We start from the raw sequence: 22,610 nt of genomic DNA on the forward strand, positions 1-22,610 counted from the left end.
GTTGTCTTTTACCAGCTTCTCACAGTCGGTGATGAGGGGAAAAAAGGGCAGGTGACAGTCTGTATGTGTGTATTGGAGCTCGAACTAGCTGGTGACTGAGACAGATGAAAGTCAAGGTTGTTCATTACAGAGAGATGACTCTAAATGCAAACAAGTGCTGATGAAATATTGAGAGAAGATACTCTTGCCTCTTTTGTTTCACTGTAAAAAAAATCATAGGAATTTAGAGGAATCAACTAAGTTTTATTTGGTCAAATTCATTCAACTTAAAATTTTTAGTGTTTATTTTTGGAACATTTAAGAACTTATACACATGAGTTCTTCTAACTTGAAATCTTTTGACTTGAAATGATGAGTTGAATGAATGTACTGTATATTAGAATATTAGCAGACTTCCCAGCATGCACTGTTTGGGAGTTAAAACTCTTCTGAGAAACCTCTTTTTAAACTTTGAAGAAAACATATGAGTCAAAAATTTATTCTGTGATCAAATAATGTATGCTGTTAGAAATATGATCCAACTACATTGGTTAAATTGTATTTTCCTGCACTCACTGAACCAAGCAAGCTGTTGATAAGTCAGACTAATGTTAGCAATGATATTTACCAAGTTTACATGTCACACGCAAGTTGTTACAAGAAATACTTTTCCTGAAACTACACTATTAGGTTGTGAAAGAGCAGTATTTTATTTTTGTTTAAAGAAAATAATTGGAAAAGAGCTGGAAAATTCCAAACTTTTAAGTTGACTCCCCTTAAATTTAAGATGCATTACTGCAAACTGTTGATTTGAACTTAATGACATTATTAAGTATATCTGACTTAACCTATCCTAACCTAACTTGTTAGCTCGACTTATAATAACTATTTTTTTCAACTTTAGTCAACTTAAAATTTGAAAGCAGCCTAAAACTAACTTTAAAAAAAAAAGAAAAAAAAAAAAAGTTAAAACACATAGTTTTGTTATTCTTTTTTTTTTTTTTTTTTTTTTTTTTTTTTTTTTACAGTGTATTGTTTTGCTTTAGGGACAGTCATCTGAGGTTACTGTTGTGTTTAAGAAAGCATCACTTCTTGGTTGTTCCTCTGTCTAATGGAACCACAGCAAAATAACCACAAACATCTAAACCTGAGCGCTGTGAATGCAATCACTGTTTTCATCAAAACCAAGAACCCCCAGAATCAAAACACTGTTATTCAGCCGGTGATGACCACTGCAGTCCTGAAAACACTGGAGCCTTTCACACAGTTTGTAGAATGATAGAAAAAAAAAAAAAGAAAAAATTTAATATCACACACATCTTAGAGACATGTACGGGAGGTCACATGGGGACAAATATTACTCCAGTTCTGATTAATGGTTCACAGATGCTGGCTTCTTCACAAAGAAGGCTATTTGATATTTGTTAAAGATCTTCTGATTCATGCTTACCATCCATTCAGCTGAGGAAAGAGTTCTCTGGCGACATGATTGTGCCACTGTGGCCTTCGTCGCACTGTAATTAAAGATAGCTTCTCATGAGTCATGCTGGCAGAAGCGGACACACACTGCCCACCACCCTCATCACCCACCATTACAGTCACCATCACTGCTAAAAACAAACACGAGTTGTTGGGTGGAGTTTATGTAGTAATAATATTGTGATGTCCTACATAGGATCACAGCTAACAGCTGAAACATGTTAAAGTCAATGTGATTACAGTGGTTGTTAATTTTAATGTTATGACATAAAAATTTATTGTAAGTCTGGTTAAAAGACAATATTTTCATCAGTGAAACACAGGAATATGGGGAAAAAATGTTTTTTTTTAATGGTTTTTGCTTGAATGAACTGAGATTTACAAACAGTGACAGTCACATTATAATCATGCCATCCTATCAAATAGTATAATCAGACCTATAAAGTGAGTCACATGTTTCCATGACTGTACTGAAGCACACGCAACCCTCTGGCCAGCCATGCTCGGCGCGTGTGGATGCTATTCCATGATATAGAAGCAGAGATGTTCTTTCTGCCTCTGGCACAGAGTGAAGACAGAGACAGATGAGCTCTCTGGCTCGAGAGGCCACCTGGCTGCATCCATCCAAATGGATCAGAGCTTCACTCTCCTCTCTCTCTGCCCTCTGACCAAGCGTTGCTCGTTGAAACATTGAGCTGTAAGGTGAGAGGTCACACTAATAGCCCCACTCCATCTTCTTTCTCCTACACGATTTCCTCCATCTCTGTCCATCACACACTCATACACTTTGCTCTCCTCTTTCTTCTCTCTCTTCCTCCCTCGTTCTCTGACACTTTGGCCTATTGATCTCACTGGAGGAGAGATCATTAGATGATCCAAGCTGCCACTGCTATCAAGCTCATACATGGATTGTAGCTGGTAATCATCCTAAGTACACACTGGTAAAAATTAAAGACTTATGCTCTCCAGGGGACACTGGGGACACTTTCTGAGGGCACTTCCACACCTGTGGGTTGGTTCATTTGGTGCAGACTAAGAAGGACAACACTTACTGCCACTGTACAAAAATGAAGCTGAAAAATCCCAGATATAAGTGCTGTCGTCTGCAATGGTGACATTTTGGAGTAGTAGTGCAGTAGTGATCAAGTTTGGAGGTCATCTGTCAATCATGGTGTGAAGCTTGTTTTTTATAGCATCAAATAACTAATTAAAACTATACTGACCAGAAAATTGAACACTTGAACGTACATCAGAAATCAAATCTAAAATCAAAAAATCTAAAATGACAGAAACCATTAAAAAATGTATTTGACGTGTACTTTGATGGTTTAGTTTGGCTCATGCCCATATGCTAAAATGTAGGGGGGGGGGGGGGGAGATCTTTTGCCTTCACTTTTTTGGGAGCTGTTATCTTGACCATGTGGATGGTCCAGGCCAAAGGAAAAAAATAATACTTTGTTGCATTTTAATTCTGGTTCATGCTCAGGACCTAAGTGGTAAAATCAAATTCTGGTGACTTCTGGTCAATGACCATTTTAATTCCTCTAATGTGCACATGTTCTCTAGTGTCACAAAAAGCTCACAAAGAAATAACTGACCATAATCATTATTAACCTGCAAATCAGCCGCATGTTATGAATAGAAGTACACAGAAGATACAAGCACAAGAAGACGCTGATATTGCGTCTTGAATGGTTCAGTCAACAAAGGTTGTGGTCAAAACCACATACATGCTATCACAAAATACAGTGGGTGGTCTGTTTGCCTCCACACCACAAGCGAACCAAACCATTCGTCCACTTGGAAGCAGACTGAGACCCTCCTGTTCAAGCATATCATGAGGGATTCCTTTGTCAATGCAATTGATCTGAACATTTAGCTGATTGGCTTGATGACAGTGTCTGACCTCCTTGTTGAGAGATGCAACAACAGGATTCAGATGTAAGGTTAGGAAAGTGGACCCCAATCACTGAGACATGTGGAGTTAATCAGTTATTCCCATGGACCCCGTATCAGAGCACTCAGTGACCAGTCATAGTCAGTTCCCTGGCTGGAAAGTGTTGTCATGAACCTTGATGTCATGACCCTATGAGTACATATTGACAGAATGTCACTATTGTTACTGTATGCATGGAAAACTGATTTGGTGACAGCTCAATGCAAGAATGTTTCCAAATAATGTATGGAAGTCGGCAGTGCAGCCAAGATGGTGTCGCTACTGGCAGAGATGATCGTACAACGTCAAGCTAAACTAACCACTACTCTGACATATATTACCGTGATGAGGCTAAAAGGTTTTCCTATTTCAGAGGCCAACCCATGGACAGTGTTGAAAGGAGAGCCGACCTACCGTCCAAGCCTGTTATTTAGCTTTTAAATGCCATTTCAGGGAATATCAGTTCAGAGCACCTGAACCTTTTCACACGAGCGTCAGCTAAATGTGGAGTAAGACCAGGAGGAGCACGCTATGCATCCACACATAAGACAAGCCTACAATGTGCACTTGCTTTGATTTCTTTCTAACTTGAGGCCAGAAGCAAATATCAGACAAGCCATTTACTGATGCAACGAGAAAAAAACACCTGAAGATAATTTATATACACATTAGCATATGATTATACAAATGAATGGTGCTCATGTCCCAATAGCAATATGGAGGTCAGGAAAATTTTAAAGCAAACACCTGATGCTTTGTGAGCTAATTATCATTCAAAACAGACAAATTCCCCTTGTTTCCCCTTCTTCCAGAAGCAAACATGAATCTATCATATCATAAGTTAAAATGGATTGGGTTTTAAATACAGCATCGCTGACCTGCACACCCACACAGGTGTTTTCAATTAGTCTGGTTAATTAGATTGGGTGGAGCTATGCTGGAATTATGTGAGGTCACCAAACTTCACGGACCAATGAGAACAGCAGAGAGTTTTCACAGACTAACAAGTCAAAGAGGCACCAATCAGGCGCAGTCTGTACACGCCCACACAGGCGCTGGAGGAGGTAATTAGGCAAGTGGAAACACCTGTGTGGGCTGACCATGATGAGTCCCTTAATATAAGTCATGTTCTTGCATAACTGTACCTTAAGAATGCAAGGTGCTCATGGAATGATATCTATACTTTAACGGTTCTATAATTGCTATGTTTTTTAATGTATATATTTTATAGTCTGAGTCTCACTTGGAAAAGATTTATCCTCCACACTAACTATCTTGCTTCCGTTTTAGTGTTTATGTTATTAGTATGCATATGCATTCTTCTAAATTGCTGCATTTTATAGTTCTGATTATTTGATGTGGGGTTATATGAGGTACTCATCAACAGTCAGTCTATTACCTTCATTAGATGTACTCGACATGCCGCCTTTTAGGAGAAGCAGAGAAGTTTAGCAATGAACTGCGATGGATATGATCATCAACAAAAGGTAATTCAGCCATTTAAAAAAGGTCCACCTAAAAAATCGGTATCAGTTTTAGTGTTTTCAGAATATGTTCACTGCTTTACTTTGCAGTCAGACAGTCTTTTCTGATGGGAAGCTGCCGTTATATAAGCCAAATATCATTCTCTCCAAATCAACCAAACTCCAAAGTAATTTTACCTCACAGAACATGGAAGGTCCTGATCTACAAATGCCTAAATTTGGTAGTCAGTATGTGTTATTGTATGACTTTGAATCTGAACTATCCTTTTTAAACACCAAAGTCACATGGTAACACAAACAGACTAACAGATTGAGGTGGCAGTAGAGCAGAAACTCTGGTGTTCTGTGAGATAAAACTGGTTGGTTTAGAGAGATCAGCGGGTTCCCATCAGAAAATGTTGTCTGACAGCGAACTAAAGCAGTGAAAATATTCTAAAGATAGCGTATGCTTAAACCTATATTGATTTTTTTAGGTGGATCTTTTTTAATTGGCTAAAATACCTTTTGTTACCTCATCCAACCCCACTTCAAATAATCCAAACTATCCTTTTAAGCTTACAAGTGCTTCATAAGTTTTAACAGAATATGAAAAATGTGGCAAATACACATCCTTTTGTTCAGATGACCACAGTGAATAAGTACAGTATAGTGCAGGGGAAGGGAAAGTTCCAGGGTAACACCATTTATGTCTCTGTCATTTTCTCACTGAGGCATGCTAATAGCACTCTCAAGCAGTCTGAACACCAAATTAAAGGAGGTCACTCTGCCTCATCTCCTGCACTGATGGCTGAGCATACAGAAAGGATGAATCTGCGGACTGTGAAATGCTGGAAGTGAGGGGACAGCGGGGTCAAGTCCTGGGAAGACGGTCCCACTTAAACACCATTAGGGAAGACTATAGCAACTACGGACACTCGGTCGGTATGTTCATGTTCGTCCATGTTTGCTCTTGTATTTTGAACCTTTTAATGAATGTATGTCTCATTATGATAGAAAAATCGCCTAGACTGACAGAACTTTGCTGTTCCGCTCTTCTTTCAGTGACTAAATTTGGATTTGGCTCAATGTGTGTCTACAGTATTTTGCACTGTCACCTGCACTGCACACATTACATCCTGTGAACACCTACTTTCCTGTGTGACAACAGCGTGAGTCCGCTTGCCTGGTTCCCAACTCCTGCCTCATGCCCCACCCTCCCCTTGCTCCTGTGCTAGTCCTACACGCATGTTCTGACTCAGGCACTCTGCCAAACAGCCACATCCACAGAAAGCCTCGGTCCGCAGGCCTCAATTTTCACCCCAGCGTGTGGAACCCGCACCCAGCAGCACTTTTCAATTAGACAGACCGGAAGGTGAGGCCGGGTGTGATCCTAACGACCTTTGCGTCAAACCCCGGCTGTCGCTGTCACGCTGCGCGCATGCTGGAGATTTCACTCAGTTCCACAGTTCCGTCTCTTTAATTCGCCTTTTCTTCTTTTGTTTCTTTCTGTTGTTCTTTCTTTTGAGTGAGAAATCACCTCTACCGATCCCCGTTCCTTTCACCACCGCAAGCAAAAGGAGGGTGGGGACTGAAGGGAAGTAGAAGAAGAAAAGAGCCAAGAACTCATTTTATTTGAGTAGGGAGTCAAGCGGAACGTGCTGTATGTTTGCCACCTGCTAGCTGTGGATTCAGCCTTTGGCCATGCTGCTCGATGCATGGTGTGTGCATGTGTGAAGCTAAAGCTGACAATATCACAGCATCGCATGGTTTACTGAGGCAAGCAGGGAATGGGATTACCTCTGACTATTGATTAGGTGGATGTGTTCACCAAAAATACACACACGCACACATACACAGACACACACACAAGAGAAAGTTCTGAATGACAGCCCCAAAACACTGCAGGGAAGATAAAGGCAAAGTGCCCTTACAATCAATACGATGCCACTATACTGGCTTAATAGCACCTGTCTCCTGTGTCATTTTGTACTTTTCTTTGCTGTTGCCATGGTAATTATAATTCCTATAATTCATTCGATTGTACCTTTCCCTCCAGAGAACCAGACCTATTCCTACCGTTTCAGAAGAAAGGCAGCAAGCTAACTGTGCCTGCCGGGAGCAGATGAGACGATCGGTCCAGTTCGTGATCAATACCTGGGTGAGGTGAGATAAGGCATCCATAGGACATGGCAGCTATTTGCAGAAAATAGAGAGGGTAGCCATAACAATCATAGGTTGGCAGAAATATGGAGTCCACAATTTCACCGTATTGACTTGCTGCCATCTGCAATAACTCACAATCAAAGTCAGATCTTCATTCTCAAGCAGCAGAACCATCCCATCCCATTTAGCTCTGTGTCTTGGTCCACTTACAGCAGCACAGGCAGTATAATGGAGCAGAGGAGCAGAGGAGAGGAACTGATTTGGTTAGAGAGTTCCTCCGCTGACTCTTTAAGACATAAAACGCCTCAGAGTTTTGTCAGTAATCACTATTTACTCGGAGGAAAAAATGTATGGCTCACATCAGTGGAAAGTGAGCATAACCTGATGGAGAGGTGGTGCGCCAGTGTGCCACTGTGTGTGTGTGTGTGCGTGCAGATACAGTGTGTGTGTGCCCTTCCGCATCCCGAACTCCACATGTCTGGCCTTCATGATTCAGTAATTTAGCAGGTCTAGATACACTCCACATCGAGCTGTCAGTCAAGCCCTGGCAGCTGTGAGCTTCCTGACCTTGCCGAGCCGATCTCAGCATCTGTCCTCCAACCACAACTGTCACATTTCACATGCCAGGCAATACGTCTGAGCCCGTCTGAAACAACATATAGGAGTAGATAGAGAGTGGAAACGGCTACTGTCTGTCAAGCCTGCATGAATTTACCGTCACAACAGAAAAAAATCTTTTATAGACTGGGCAGCACCAGTCAATTTAATCTAAGATTGGTTCTAATCTAATCAACTGGAGATGCTTGCTTGCTCAAATTAAAATAAATAATAAAATAAGTAAATTTGAGTACTGTTGAGGCATAGTGTAAAAGAGCAGGGGAAACTGTTAACTTGTGGCTGCTCTATATTCCTTAACAAACGGTTAGATTGTTTACTAGCTTGCTAAACAGTTCACAAAATATTAAATTGTTTCCTAGCTTGCTAAAAAGTCAGCTTAGTTAGTCTACTCATGGTGGCTGAGCAGAGAAGCTCTAATTTCTCCTTTGAGAAAAACATGTTGACCAAATTATAAACTGCAGTGAAAGAAAGAAAAATCCATCTCAAAAAGACTAAAGCTTAACTTTCTCAAATGAAAGTTTAAAGTTCATACTGGACCACTTTTCAAAGAAATTTGAAAAAATTTGAAAAAAGGTTAAAAGTGCAGCATAGCTTTAGCTAAACTATGATTTAATCAGGTTTAAAAATTAATCTTTGTGGCTGCAACACAGCCATAGTGTCTTACTGAGTGACTTCATGATAAGAGACTATTTTGTTAGATCACAGTCTTATCATGCATCCATGTCTGGTTATTTTTTGCCTTAATTCAAACTGAAGTGTGTAAATGCAGTGCAGGACATTCTGGTTAAATTTAGAATTGGAAAGAAACAAGCCACACGACCATCAGATGATAAATGACCATGAATGAGTAAGATGTGCCAGGAATACTGATGCTATTTGCTTTCAAAGTCAATTTTGTGACATTTGATCAAGGTTAACTAGATCTCAGCTCTGTGTTGTCAGTGAGATGTAAGGTCATTGCCACTTGCTTGCGGGCAGAAGGACAGAGAAACAGTACTTTCTTTTTCCAATTTTTCTTTCCCGCCTCTGCTTTAATACATTCTTGGAACAAAACAAAATACATCTTCTGCATCAGTAAACTAAAGGTTTAAAGGGAGAAAAGGAGGATCAGATATACAGTAATTGCAAAAACAAGAAATTTGACGGATGCTTGGAAGCAGACAAATTCTAGCTTCTACTTCTCAGGTGCTGCATTTTACCTCATGAATATAAACTCAACTCTGACTGCACCAGAAATCAAAATAACAGAATTGTGTCAGTTTAAAAAGATGAAGACCTGTCACAGGATGTTGGCACGGGTTAATGAGGGCACGACTCAGAGACAGCCTCGAGACACAGAAGAAAAGGCGCTGACATTTTCTTGCTGCGAGACAAGCCGAGTCAAAGATCTGAGACTCTGAGACTCCGCAGAGCTTCGGCTGTGATAAGTTACTGCTTTAGCACCCACTCCACCCCCATCCCCTAAAACTTTTCCACTTGGCTCATTTGACTCCCACTCTGCAGGATGAGATGAGTGCTGGGTGCCCTTGAAGTTTCAATGGCAAGAAACTTTTCCATCAGTGCGCCCACAGTTGCCGCTTATGATCACAGCGGCGTTCTGAAAAGCCTGTGTCGGAAAAGCCAGTGGAATAAATAAGCCAAACTGAGAGGAAAACCCAACCATTTTGAGAACATCTGATTTGGGATGGAGCAGAAAAGACACGATGCAAGAGTGAAAATGAGAAGAGTGAAAATGAGAGGGAGACAGCGGGGGAGAGAGTGTCAGGGGCAAGCCCTATTGATCTGGAGGCTTAATTAACCATCAGATCCCTCTGACATAGCCTCTGATCTTCTGTGATCAGTGGCAGAGTGGCACCGCTCTGGGGGAGACGATGGGAAGGGGATGGGAGAGAAACGGGAGAACGGATGGGAGAAGGGCGGAGAGGGAGAAAGTGTAGATCATCGACAGATTACAAATTCACTCCATCAGTGCAAAGGAGGGTGGAAGGGTGACGGGGTGGGAGCTGAAAGGGGAGAAAGAGTGAGTGACAAGGAGATCAGGGAGAAGAGGGAAGAAGATGAAGAAAGAGAAATACAAGGCATGTGAAACTAGAATTACTGCCTCACACCTCCAGTAATGTAACTCATAACATATGTAGTCAAGACTTTGAAAGAATTTAATAAAAGGTATTCAGTGTAGTTTAAGTGTAGAACATTATGACCTCAAAGTGAAGCTGACATTTTACCTTTTGGATATAAAATGTCATCACCGTATTGTTTTATCCTGTTGTAATGTTATCATAATTAGCATATGAATTCTTGAGCTATGACTAAAAACGTGTTTTGTGAGGCCATGGTGACCTCTGACCAACAAAATCTAACCAGATCATCCCTGAGTCCAAATGAACGTTCGTACCAAATTTGAGAAAATTCCATCCAGGTGCTCTTGAGACATGAGGTCACAATGACCTAGACATTTGACCACCAAAATCTTACCACTTCAACCTCAACTCCAAGTGGACATTTGTGCCCACTTTGAAGAAATTCTGTTTACGCATTCTTGAGATATTGTGTTCACAAGAATGGGATGGATCTGAGGTCATAGAGACCTTTGACCTCCAAAATCTAATCAGGGTAAGATGGAGTCCAAGTAGACGTTAGGGCCAAGTTTGAAGAAACTGTCCATCAAAGCATTCTTGAGATATTGTGTTCACAGAAATGGGACACATGGGAGGTCACACTGACCTTAAACTTTGGCCAAGTCCAAATCCAGGTGGATGTTTGTACCAAATTTGAAGAAATTCCTTCAAAGCATTCTTGAGATATCACACTGATAAGACAATGATGGCAACCCAAAAACATAAAGCCTCTGGCCACAGCCATCACTGGCAGGAGGCATACAGAGAAGATGAAATGATGGGAAGGGGATGGAAAGATAAGATGAGAAAATGAGTGCATAAAAACCCACTGGGTGTATTGAGAAAAGGAGAGTGGATACATGTGACTACACTCCATTTCCCCACTAACATGCCCCCCTACACTGATGCAATCACCTTCAGCTTCTGTCTGTATGCATATGTGAAAGGTCTGTCGATGTTGAGATGACAGCAGCGACTGGCAGAGGATTGAATTGCCAATTCTAATACACCTGAAGAGATGAGATCTTAGCCCGCTCACGTCAACTGGGAAGAATGGGAATTGACCCGAGTGAAGCCAGTCGTGAGCGGAGTGAAGGCAGGCAGGATTGGGGATGACGTTAATCCCTGAGAGGTTTGAATAGTGAAATAGCGTGCAGGGTGATGAGGTGGGATGAGGCTTTGAAGGGGGAGGTAGCGGAGACACTTCAGACAGGCTGAGGTGGATGTTCAAATTGATCAGGGAATATCAGTGTACAGACACCAGCAATTCAAGGGAAAAATATATCCAATGAGCACAAGGTTAGCAGGTCAACCACACAGTATGAATGGGGAGTAACCAGACAAAAAAAATCCAATTTGTGGAGTCGTTATGTGTAAAAGAAAGAGACACAGAGGTGCTGAAAGGGAGGGAGGAAGCCTGAAAGACCTTGCTGATATGTGACTCACCAATGCGTCCGATCATATTAGGCAGCGGCGTGGGGCTGTTGTCCAAGCCTTCAATGGTTTCATACAGGGAGTGGGAAATCCGACGCTCGTGGTTGTCCAGTAGAGAGTTTGCAGGATGGTCTAAAACCGGAGGGCTGCTGGAGGCTTCCTACAGAGATGAAGAGGAAACACAGGGCTTAAAAATAGGTACAGTGCCAAAACAATTTTCCATTTAGTCTGATAAATTGTTTGTAAAACTTTGCCTTTAAGGGCCAATATAATTATTTAGGCATATTCACATTTGTAATTGAAAGGTTTGAGTCATTAATGAAACACCTGCAATTTGTACTACCTGCAAGTTGCTACTACTACTATGCTGGTTTAACCACTTAACTTATATTTAGTGTTATTATGTATATCAATCACTTTTTAAATATAGATACTTCCGGTCATGAGTCTCGATCCACCCATTTGTTTACATTTTAATTATTTATTCTGCCTTAAATGCACAACATGTTAATTCTGCCACTAGGGGGCTCCCTCTTAAATCAAAACTGTAACAAAAGACACAGTTTGATGATGCTTTGAAGTAGCGTGGGATCATGGGAGATGATATCTCCACTTCACTTTTTTTTTTTTCAGGCAGGATTCATGTTTATGGACACGGTGATATTAAAGTCTTATTCATTACATTATATTATTTATCCAGTTGTAGCAATGAGCTATAACTAGCTAGCAATGGGTAGCAGGAAAAACACAGTTAACCTTGAATGAATTAGAGATTTCTTTGTGTTTTAACATTGTTGGAAATATTTGGGATAATGTATATTCACAACTTAACCAATATAACATATGTCTAGCATTTTTAGACATTTTTATGCAGAAATGTTAGATATTAAAGCTTTAACCCAGCCTATCCTCACTCCTAATGTATCAGCTAAATCAGTGCTTCTATGCTTCAGACTGTAGGTACCCCTGGTTGTAGGTTCTCAAATGCTCTGTCTTATGTTTTAATGTGCAAAAGTCCACATACAGAGGACGTAGGGTAGATGGATGGGTTCAGCAAACACAGGTCTTTCACCCAAGAAAGCAGGTTTTGTGTCCCATGTGAAAACAAAAGTCAACATTGCCTTCTTTGTCAGTAGTTTTGTTGCCTAAACCAAAGCAAGTAGTTTTTGTGCCTTTTTTTTATTTTTGGAAAGTCAACCCAGATGATAAACAATTTATTATTGCTAACCTGACCATGGAGCCATGCATGATGCTAATTGATGGTAAAGGATGGGTGCCTTCAGCGTCATAGTTAAAAGCTGAGCTGTTGTATTTAATGAGCTGGGAGTGAGAACGTGTTGCTTAATTCCAATGACATGTGTTGACAGAAGTCAAAAACATAGATAAAGTAAAAATAAATTCATCCAGGATAGAATGTTTTTGTTTTGAAATGGAAATAAATAGTTATCTTGTCTGACTGGAAGAATTTCAAAGTCATTTATGGATTATTTTTGCAGTGTGCATGTACCATATACACAGGAGGCTACACACACTCACGCTTCACCCACAAAAGAAGAAATGGGGCTGCATAATATGGCTCCTAATGTGATGCCATCAATACTCCAGAAACATGGAACGGGGGCTTCAGCGTCCGTCTCGGCTTACGTGGGTATTTTCTGGCTCAGCAGTGTGAAACGGCTCCTGAAGTAGTCAGAGCTGGATAAAGCGCCATGGATTTCCCATAGGCCGATAGACAGCTGTCTCTAACAATGAACCCCAGTAAATGGACCAGTGACATTTGCCATGTGGTCGATATGCCGCACTGCTAGTTATTGAGCCCCCTGTACGCTCAGTGCATGTGTCAGTCTTGACGGGGGGGGACACAGTTAGCGGTTAGTCTTTGGGTTGGGACCACTGGGCCTAGATACTGTGTCCAGTCTTCAAGAGCCAATAGTCTGTCAAATGTGGTATTTTTAGAGACAATGGAGCTAAAACAGCAAAAGTCAGGTAGGACAGAGGAGAAAAATCTCACATCCACGTGCAGAGAGTTAGAGAATAAAGCTTGGGCCTTGGCCTTATTTCCCACAATGCTTCATAGCAGCCTGTGGGCAGCCGCGGGAATGCACTGAACTCCCTGTACAGGACCTATTACAGATAGCTCCCTCACAGCTAGATAGTCTTGCACAGTTCAACTCTGTACCTCAAGCATGCTTTAAACCAGGAGGCCCTGGCTAATATTGATGTCTCACAACACTCCGCTGGCTCCCGGCCAAGAGAAAGGGGAGTAAAAGATCAGACAACAACCGCAGCAGGGAGACGGGAAAGCAGAGCAGGAGGAAGAGGAGGAGAGAAGAAGAAGAGGAGGAGGTGGTGGTAAACAAATGGAAGGAATAACAAGAAAAAGGAGGTTTGTGGGGGTGTGGGAGCTGAGGCCCCAGTGGAGTGTGGGTGCTGCCAAGTCGCCTTCTCGTGGGAGTAGCGTGCCCTGGGAGACGCATACCAGGGCAGAGGGACTTATCGGCTGTTTAATATAAATGAGAGGTTTAATGAGGTTGAGAGCGCAGGACTTTATCGGAACAGCGCGTTGATAAGAGAGGGTTGTGAGGAGGGAAAGAGGCAGTGTGTGTGTGTGTGTGTGTGTGTGTGTGTGTGTGTGTGTGTGTGTGTGTGTGTGTGAGTGCGAGTGCGAGTGCGAAATGGAGGGCTGGGTCAACACAATTACAATCAGAGCCACGGCCACTGCCAGCCTTATAATAAAAAGCATGTCCCTGGATGATTCAGACTCAATAAGGTTCAAATTGTTGAAATGAAGATTTATTTTACTCGCTTCTCTCTCTTTTATTCAACCCCTCTGTGCACTTTTTAATCTGTTTCGGATCTGGAGACTTGTCATTTGTCATGAGCTGAAAAGAAGGGAGACGGAGGGTTTAAGGTAAGAGACAGGAAAATGTGTGGACAGGGTGGAACAGAGAACGAACAGCTGAGAACCAAATGATATGAAAACTATATAGGATGTGTCAAGAGGAATAGATCAGCTATGTCACTGTCTCTATCTCTGAGAGTTGAACTGGCTTATTTTAAAAGTATTCATTGGCTTCTATAGCAAATAGACTTTGGAACCAACTTAACACAGAGGCAAAATTGCAGCAATTTAATCTTTGTGTATCCAGTATTAATTAAGTCTGCTTCTGTGCATGCTAATGATTTAGCATACAGTGAATGTTTACAGACTTTTGAAGGTTTTCTGACTAGTGCATGGCAAGTGGTGACATTTTCACATTTGGTGAAATATATTCTGATGTCCAAGTACAGAGGCATTGCTACTACTGCAGCAGAGGCAACAGGTTGATAAAGGGAGGACAATGGACAGTTAGCATGGGCATCAATCGTCACGACTGACCCATGGCGAAGCCCTGCCCTCCTTAGTTACTGTCGCTTTGTCTGTCAAGGTTTCCATTCTTGAAATTGGCAGTGATTTTTGAAACACAAGGTTTTTGGTTCCACAGAGAAGGAAACAAAAGCAGTTTCTCGTTTTTACCTAATGACTCTGGATTTTGTCAGCCAAAATTTTGACTCTTGCTGGCGTATTTCACCAGTGTGTAGCTAGCTGATGTAAGGTAATGCTAATGTTTAAGCTCAACGCATGAGGTCATTTTCAACGGAAGTTGGCGACATGAACTCAGAAATTTCTGCTTCTCGTAACCCATTTTTCTTGCTGTTAGCTACTTTTCAGTTTTACTAATCCTATCAACCCTGCATTTTTTACAGCAACATCAACAAAAAACATGCAGCTTGATGATCCATCTTCACTAACTGCACAGAAGAGCTCACTGATGTCAGCAACATTTGACTGATGACTTGCAACACTGCGGCCGGCCATGTTTGGCCGTTTTGTAGCAATGTTGCCAATACTGTGAAGGTACGGTGAAGCTATCTCAGCAACATTGGTCAGATAATTAATTATGACAAGTATTTGTATCCAAAAGACAACAGAAATACACTCATTAATGTTGAAAAAGGAAGCACAGAGATTAGATTAAGCACAGCAGCCCTCAAAGCAGTCACCCAGCCAGACCTGGCGGACTGCAATCGGTCCAGGAAGAGAGCCAGGATAAGAGCTAAGCTAGCCTGGCGTAGACGTAAGCGAGGGAACCAGAGAGAGATGCACTGGTGGCAGCCCACTTTGATTCTGCACCAGCCCACATCCTCCTCCTTATATCCCCAATAACAAATCCCAATGTAACCCTTAGTAACAAGCCAAGAATTTGTCAAATGTAGTGGTATCTAACACAAGTTTGGCTGGAGGTAATGTTACTGCAGGTCGTAAGCTAAATAGCTGGACGTGCCAATGTTTGCAGCTCATGTTAGAGCAGACAAAAGACATTTCTCACACATGTGTTCTTATGTTTTATGTCTCTGAAAGACTACAAAAAAAGACACCACTGTTCAAACTCATGAGACATCCTTCATTCGATTAAAGATTGACAGGCCTGCAGTGCCTAGTTACGGTTGCTAGTCTATGGTTGGACCTTTGTTGTTTGGTGGGTGGGGCTATACATTGATTGCCTCAAAAAAAAAGTGCCAACTATATGAAATATGTCAAAAAAAAAATCCAAGGAAAAAATAAAAAAGTTTGTATCACTGTATCCGAAACCTGACATGGCAACAGAAAGTTGATCAAGGAGCTTATTTCTTCCATAAGTGTCTGTGTTCCTTTAAGTTTTTCAGCGTTCTTGATGGGATTTTAGTGCTTTCTTACGACCAGTTCTCATCACCTCATCGTGTGTTTAATCTGTCTTAATCTAGTCATTTTCAGAGTGGATTATCCTGTTGACTGAAGGAGAGGGCAGAGCACCGTGACTTACACTGAGCCCAGTCAAGATCATCTGCTGCACAGCTCCCACTGGACTCACTGAGCATGCCTGTGTGTTTGTGTGTTCACGGTAATGCTGTTTATTTGTCTGCGTGAGTGAAGTGTGAAAATGTGTGTGTGTGCATACCTGTATTCATGTGCAGGTGTGTTTGTGTTTATGTGTATTTGTGCTAAATGCAGACTCATGCACAAATATGTTTTTGCCTGTGCATCAGCACCTGCCTCACCTTGAGTACTGTGGGTAGTGAAGGAGAAGAAGCAGTGTGTTGACAGGGTTGGTCTTAAGCTGTCAACTAAGGCTAATAATGTCTAGTCCATGGCCATTTCCTGGCCTTCTATCCTGGTCTCAGCCTGTTGCCGTGGCCCTAATCCAGTCAACCTCCACCATAATGCCGTAATTACAAACCTTAAGCTGCTGCATCCTGCCCCAGGCACAACTCACCTCTCTACTGGCTAGATACCCCACTTTCATTAGCTTCTCACATCCACCTAGAGCCCCATCTAATGCCAGTGCTTCCCAAAGTGGTTGGCCAGGTCTTTTAGGAGTTCTTAGCAAAACTTCAATTTCACAAAACCATCTCTCAGATGGGGAATACACACAACAGCAAGTTACGTGAGAAGAACTTCTGGATAGGTTTAACTGTTTCACCTCAGTTGTTCCGACTACAGTTACTACTACTACAGACTACTTGTCTTGATGCTTTTGAAATGACAGTTATGAAGCCTACAACAACCTACCATAGAGTAACCATCAACTCGATCTACAGTACAACAAACCATGTTCAAACTGTAAACAGTATGTACTCATAGAGACTCAAAAGCTCAGTGATACGCTGCTATTCATTGTGAGACCTGGTGCTGCACCTGGGCGCCACCAGCTGAGCCACAGAGATTTAAAAGGTGCCCAGCGGCACTACTGGTTGAGGAGAAAAGCTCAACTTTATGCAAATGTCCTCTGACACAATGCGAACAGCAACCAGGTGAAAGCCAATCATCCTCATTTAGATTCCCACAGAAGCAGAAGCTCCGGAGTTGTTTACCACTCTGCTCCCACCAGTGAGGATTGCTTCCAGCACAGATACAAGACTGCAATGCCAATTAATCTTGTCATTGTTGTACTGCAACAATTTCAACATGTACCACATTTACAAAAGAGACCAAAAACAAAGTTCGGAAAACTGTTTAAAAGCAAATTAGAAGGGCACTTAGAGAGCACAGACATCTGCCAAGATTTAATCTAATAGATTTAATGGTTTCTTCTTTGGCTCATACTGCACACTTCCACCAAGTCTCATGAAAATAGGGCAAGTAGTTCTTCTATAATCCCTTGTCAGACAGATAAACAGTACTCTTTAATATAGATTCAAGATTAAAGAACTTTATTGTCATTGTGCAGGAACAACTAAATTGTAGTTGCAACATCCTCAAAAGGTGCAGAAGTAATGAACAACTTCCTTGTGTGTAGAACTTCTGCTATGTCAGAGAATAACTGTACAGAGGATATCAATTACATGATCAATGACAATCATCCACAGAGCTTCAGCCTACTTACCTGTACATGTTTGAATACAAGGTAGGAGTGTGCAGCCATGCTAGCAGCTCTGTACATAGAGGCACACCAGTCATACTTGACAACCTTGAGACCTCAAAAGTAGGGAGGATTTACAAAAACCATAGCAGGTTTCCTCCAGAAAAAAATCAGTTTTATAGATTTTGCTTCATTCTGGTGACTTTTGAAGAATGAAAATAACCAAAGACAGTACACTACAACACAATTTTATGTTAAGTGCTTTTCATTTTCCTATTAATTCTCAGGAAAGGATTCAGAATAATTTGCCCCTCTGGCATAAACTACTATTCATTAATTTTTCTGTCCCTTCGAGAAAATCAACGCTGTAGGTTTACAAAATGTATGCTCCTTCCGTTTAAACTTTCCATAAGAAATGGGAATTCTTAATTCAAGTCTGCTAACACATGCTGTACAGTGCCGGAAACAGGTGGTGATAATGAGAAGTGAAAAAAGGTGAAAACTGATTTAAAAAAAAAGGTGAAAATAAATGCCTCGAAACCTTTGGGATTGATGAATATCTGTACACATTTTCATGCCAATAAGTCCCATTAATGTTGAGACTTCAGATTTCAGTCGGGACAACGTCGTCGACCAACCATCTGATAGACCAACATGGCCAAATGGCTAAATGATTATTGGCTTGTTTACTTCATTGTTGGTTAGCAGTTTCACTACCTGAGACAGCTAATCCAACATATTGACCTTTTTCATCTTGTTTTTTGTGCGACAGAGGATAACAACCATGTTACAACATTGAGAAAGATGGATTGTGTTTTTAATGATTCAATTTTATATGAGGACATTATCAGTTACATTATCACTTTTACTTCCATTTCAGAGTTCTTCAACATATTAGGGGTCACTCTGTTACTTTTTTCCATCTTCTTTTCCTCTCTTCAGTCAGGACCTGTATTTCTGCCTGCAAGCATAGTATCATATGCAGCTAACAGGCGAACATCACATGTACCATGCTGCTGAGTGAAAGGAATGTGTGCATATGTATTCACATACACGTGTGTATGTTAACGACACTTGGGTTTTCAGACACTAAAGCACACACTTCACCTCTGCAGTCCTCCACCGTGCCCAAGCAGTCCACTCAACCACCAGATTCAATATATTATTTTCTCAATTGGTCCTATTGAGTTTCCCCTGCCGCTCCTAAATGAGTTAGTCCTCAGAGAGCCGGCTGGGAATGAGGGCCCAGCAGCGGCGGAATTGCATTTCTGCTGCTCTGCGATCTACTTTCCTCAATTTAGTCACTGCTCCGTCGCAAACTGCATTTCCCAGAGTGCACCGCTCGGTGCCCTCGCTCTATCCTCTTTCCATGAATCACTGCTATTTGCTATGACAACAGGGGATCTTTAGTCCCTACATGTCATGATCTAACTAGACTTCAATCACTCTGCATTAACTTGGCGGGGGGGTCGACGCAGATTTCCCTCCCTTTCTTCGGCCTCTGATGTGAGCCAGCATCTCAATGTTTTAAGGTCTCTCCCAGCAGTGGTCAGCTCAATACTAATAAAACCATAATTTACTAGGCCGGGGTTCTGATTGATAGCTCTCTCAAGGCTCTATCGATCAGCCCTCTCTCATCCAAGTGAGCATCTTTTGTTAGGGCCAGCCACTTCCTTCCCCTTTGTCTCTTTGCATAAACGTTCTCTAAGTGACTAACAGCAACGCTTATGGAATGGATTACAAACACAGGGCCATTGGCATGCTGAGGAGACTGCTTCAGTGCTCTTTTATATACAGACTAAGCTGTTACATCTACTGTTTTCACAGAGTTAACTAAGCTACTGTGTCTGTGAACTGCTATGATGCAACAATGCAAGCTGTGAACGTAGGGAACAAAGTCTCTGCTGCTTTGATCTGTCTCCTGTACCCCCTGCTGCTTCTCATCAATAATAAAACAGTGTTTCAGACCATTACCTGACCGTGTTCCCTAATGGTTAGTGGTAAAATAGAAGTGTAAGGTCAGTGACGGGCACAAATACATCAAAAAGTCTTGTTACAAATTACAAATACAATACTCATTAAATGAATTTTAAATTATTACAAGGAGCTTTCAATTGGTTATGAAACAGTCTTAATTTAATAGTGATGCTTCCATATGACCTTCATAGACAAACAGGACCATCAGTGAGAAGACTGGCTATTTCCTTATGGTTATTGTTAATGCCAATCACTGGGTTGGATTCTGGAAATCAGATCACAACAAGCCTGTGTTCACATTTTCCCAGCCAAAGTTGCAGTGAGTGTTACATTAGCCAGTTAAAAAGAAGCAGGGGGAGATTTTTATTTAGATAATTTTATTTTTTTATGTTATATATTGTACTTATTACAGTGGAAAAATGATTATTAACTCAACACAGTATGAGAGTTCCTTGTATTAGCTTTAAATAAAATACTAAATAGTGGTATGAGAAATGTATTAATTAATATACAAATCATCTGAAAATACAAAAATATATTTTGTACAAACTGATCATCTTATTTTAGGTAGTCTCTACATGTGTCTGACCTGAACCCCCTGAAGCTCTTTTCTTCTGTTGTATTTTAGTGTCATTCAGTCAGCTTGCTTTAGCAGATCATATTTTCATCATATATCCTTATTTTATGCTATAGTTTAAACCTGGGGAAAAAATGTGTCTTATTTGAGAATAAAATTACAATGTATTTTCAGGTACTGCATCTTATATTTTTCTGCCCAGCATAACACAATTCCAATATATTCAAAAGCTACAATACTAATACATATTTTCAATAATCTGAGTAAAGCATTATCACTGGTTAATCACTACAAAGCAAATGGCCACAGATAAAACAATGCAGTTTTTCATCTTTGCTTCATCTTTTTTTGCCTCATATGTAAATTTCATCATTTTTATTCCATCTACTGTTGTATGTAGCTAATATTGAATCATGTCATTATGTCAGCCTCTAAACGTGGGTTATCCCCCCTTCACCTCGCGCTTCATGTTGCCCTGTCATCCTTATGCATCATGCTGTTACGAGCCTGTCACATTCCTTCAATTTAAAGCATTGGCGTTAATTAGCTGTCATGTATATCAAAACCTCAGCAGTGTAGTAAATGTCGGCATCACTTGTGGTTCATTTGTTGAAGAACAGCAGACACGGCTGGACATTTCTGTAAAAGTGGCGCTGTGTTAGTGGCTTGAGGAGACAGGAAAACAGGAAACCAGAAACACGTTCCTCAGGTGACTAAATGCACTCTGCTGTGGTTTCTTGTACCACATGGTATTTACATAATTGGGGTTGCTGGACTGGAAAGTCTTTCAAGTGGTCAAAAGAGGGGGGGATGCTTTACATAAAGGTTTTACATTTTTGTCTTGAGGCGTTCTTGACAGAAAACTCTGCTGAGACAAGCACTAAAAGAACGTGAAAGTTAGAAATATCTAAAAGGAGGGACTGAAGTGATAGCACTGCCGACTTTGGGCAGAGGCTCCATCTCAGGAGTTATCGTGAGCACTACATTTAAATATAGTGCACTGTGAAATTCAGCTCAACGTGTAGATGTGTAGAATGAGCGAAGTGCCTCCGTGGCAAACACAGACAGGGAAGATGAGAAAGGTTTTGTGGTGGAGCGTCTTGGCGGAAGTATGTTTTTTTTGATTAATGCAGTGCTTCATTGGCAAGTTGCAGTAGCGCTGTCAAGAAGGACAACAACAGCAACAAAAAAAAAAAAAAACAGACGAGACAGCCAGTCTGTCAAAAATAGTCGATGTCTGCAGAAGATCTCCGTCATAAATAACATCACAAATGCATGGGGAGGCGTACGCATACGTCGTGTGATGAATTTCAAATCTGAGGAATGAAACCCAGCCACAAGCGTGCTTATCATCAGCCTGTCTGCTTTTAGATGCTGAGGTGATAAATATCTTAGTAATGTCATGAACTGCCACGGCTGTTGCAACAGACAGAAACAAACATCCACCACTGGGTGAAAGTTCCTAAACAGGATGAGGAGGGGGGTTAAGTTCAGACATGAAATCCATCTTATTTTAATGGCGTAATGTAACCGTAAAGATCCCACGTTTGCTGCTGTCTTAGTTTTCTGGTAATCCTCCTTGTATTGAAATGAGTTCTGAAGATGTCTCATGATGAGAAGTGGACGTTTTGTTCTGTCCATATAATAGTTAATTTGTCAGTGTTAACCACAGCAGAGATGGGAGCAGCTGATCAACAACAGCAGGCATCTTAAGAGCTACAATCATATTCAAAGAAATTTATTCAGTCAACATGTCACTGAGAAAACGTTGAGTGTTCATCCGTTTGTTCTGTAGATTACCCAGCATACCTTTCACCTGTCTTTTACCTATGGCATATTACACATTTATACATTTTGCTGCTGCATTCTGTTCACCATTCCTCATTTCCAAGGAAATTACTTTCAAGCCAGAAGAAAATTGCTACTGTTGCAAGGTCTTCCATCTAATGGAGCATTACCATAGCATTAAGATTTCTATGGTGGACATCAACAGCCATGCTTCCAGGAAACATACAGAGGATTAAGGGTTTTTCAAGGCAATTTTTGCTAATTTAATGGCCTACAGAGTGAGAGTCACTGCGAAACAACACACGTTCGTTTAGCGGCATAATATGCATCCACTGAGCCTGAGGATGGGTGAGAAGAAACAGCCTGTAGAGCCAGAATATTTCACATCTCATGCTCACTGCATTAAGAATTTATTTTGACCAAATTATTGGGACAGCGGAAAGACTACCCGAAACAGTTTTGGTGAGTTTTATTGTGTTTTTTCTCTAGTTTGAATGAAGTGTGTTTTACAATGAGTTAACAAGGCAAGCTTGTCTTAGACTGAATTAGACATAGCAAACATACTGGTAGTATTATGGACAGCAAACACCTGCTTAAGGTTAGGGACAGATCATAGTTTGGTCTGGGTTTCCCTTATCAATATATCGGCAGTCACGAGTTTATGGGCTGACATTGGTCTGCTGAAGAATCTTAACATAT

The 22,610-nt window shown here is 41.1% G+C and overlaps 1 protein-coding gene across 2 annotated transcripts in view; it reads right to left on the reverse strand.

Annotated features, from left to right (window-relative positions):
* The window catches only part of LOC146307270 (partitioning defective 3 homolog), a 474,057-nt gene that overhangs the window by 185,005 nt on the left and 266,442 nt on the right, over nt 1-22,610 (reverse strand). For both annotated transcript variants that reach the window (XM_084746851.1, XM_084746850.1), the window contains exon 15: nt 11,202-11,349. In XM_084746851.1, coding sequence (XP_084602977.1) covers nt 11,202-11,349 — 148 coding nt within the window. The remainder of the gene's footprint in view (nt 1-11,201; nt 11,350-22,610) is intronic.

The sequence above is a fragment of the Lutjanus erythropterus genome, chromosome 21 (genome assembly GCF_056507025.1).
Source record: "Lutjanus erythropterus isolate fLutEry1 chromosome 21, fLutEry1.hap2, whole genome shotgun sequence".
In the NCBI taxonomy this organism is placed as follows: Eukaryota; Metazoa; Chordata; class Actinopteri; order Lutjaniformes; family Lutjanidae; genus Lutjanus; species Lutjanus erythropterus.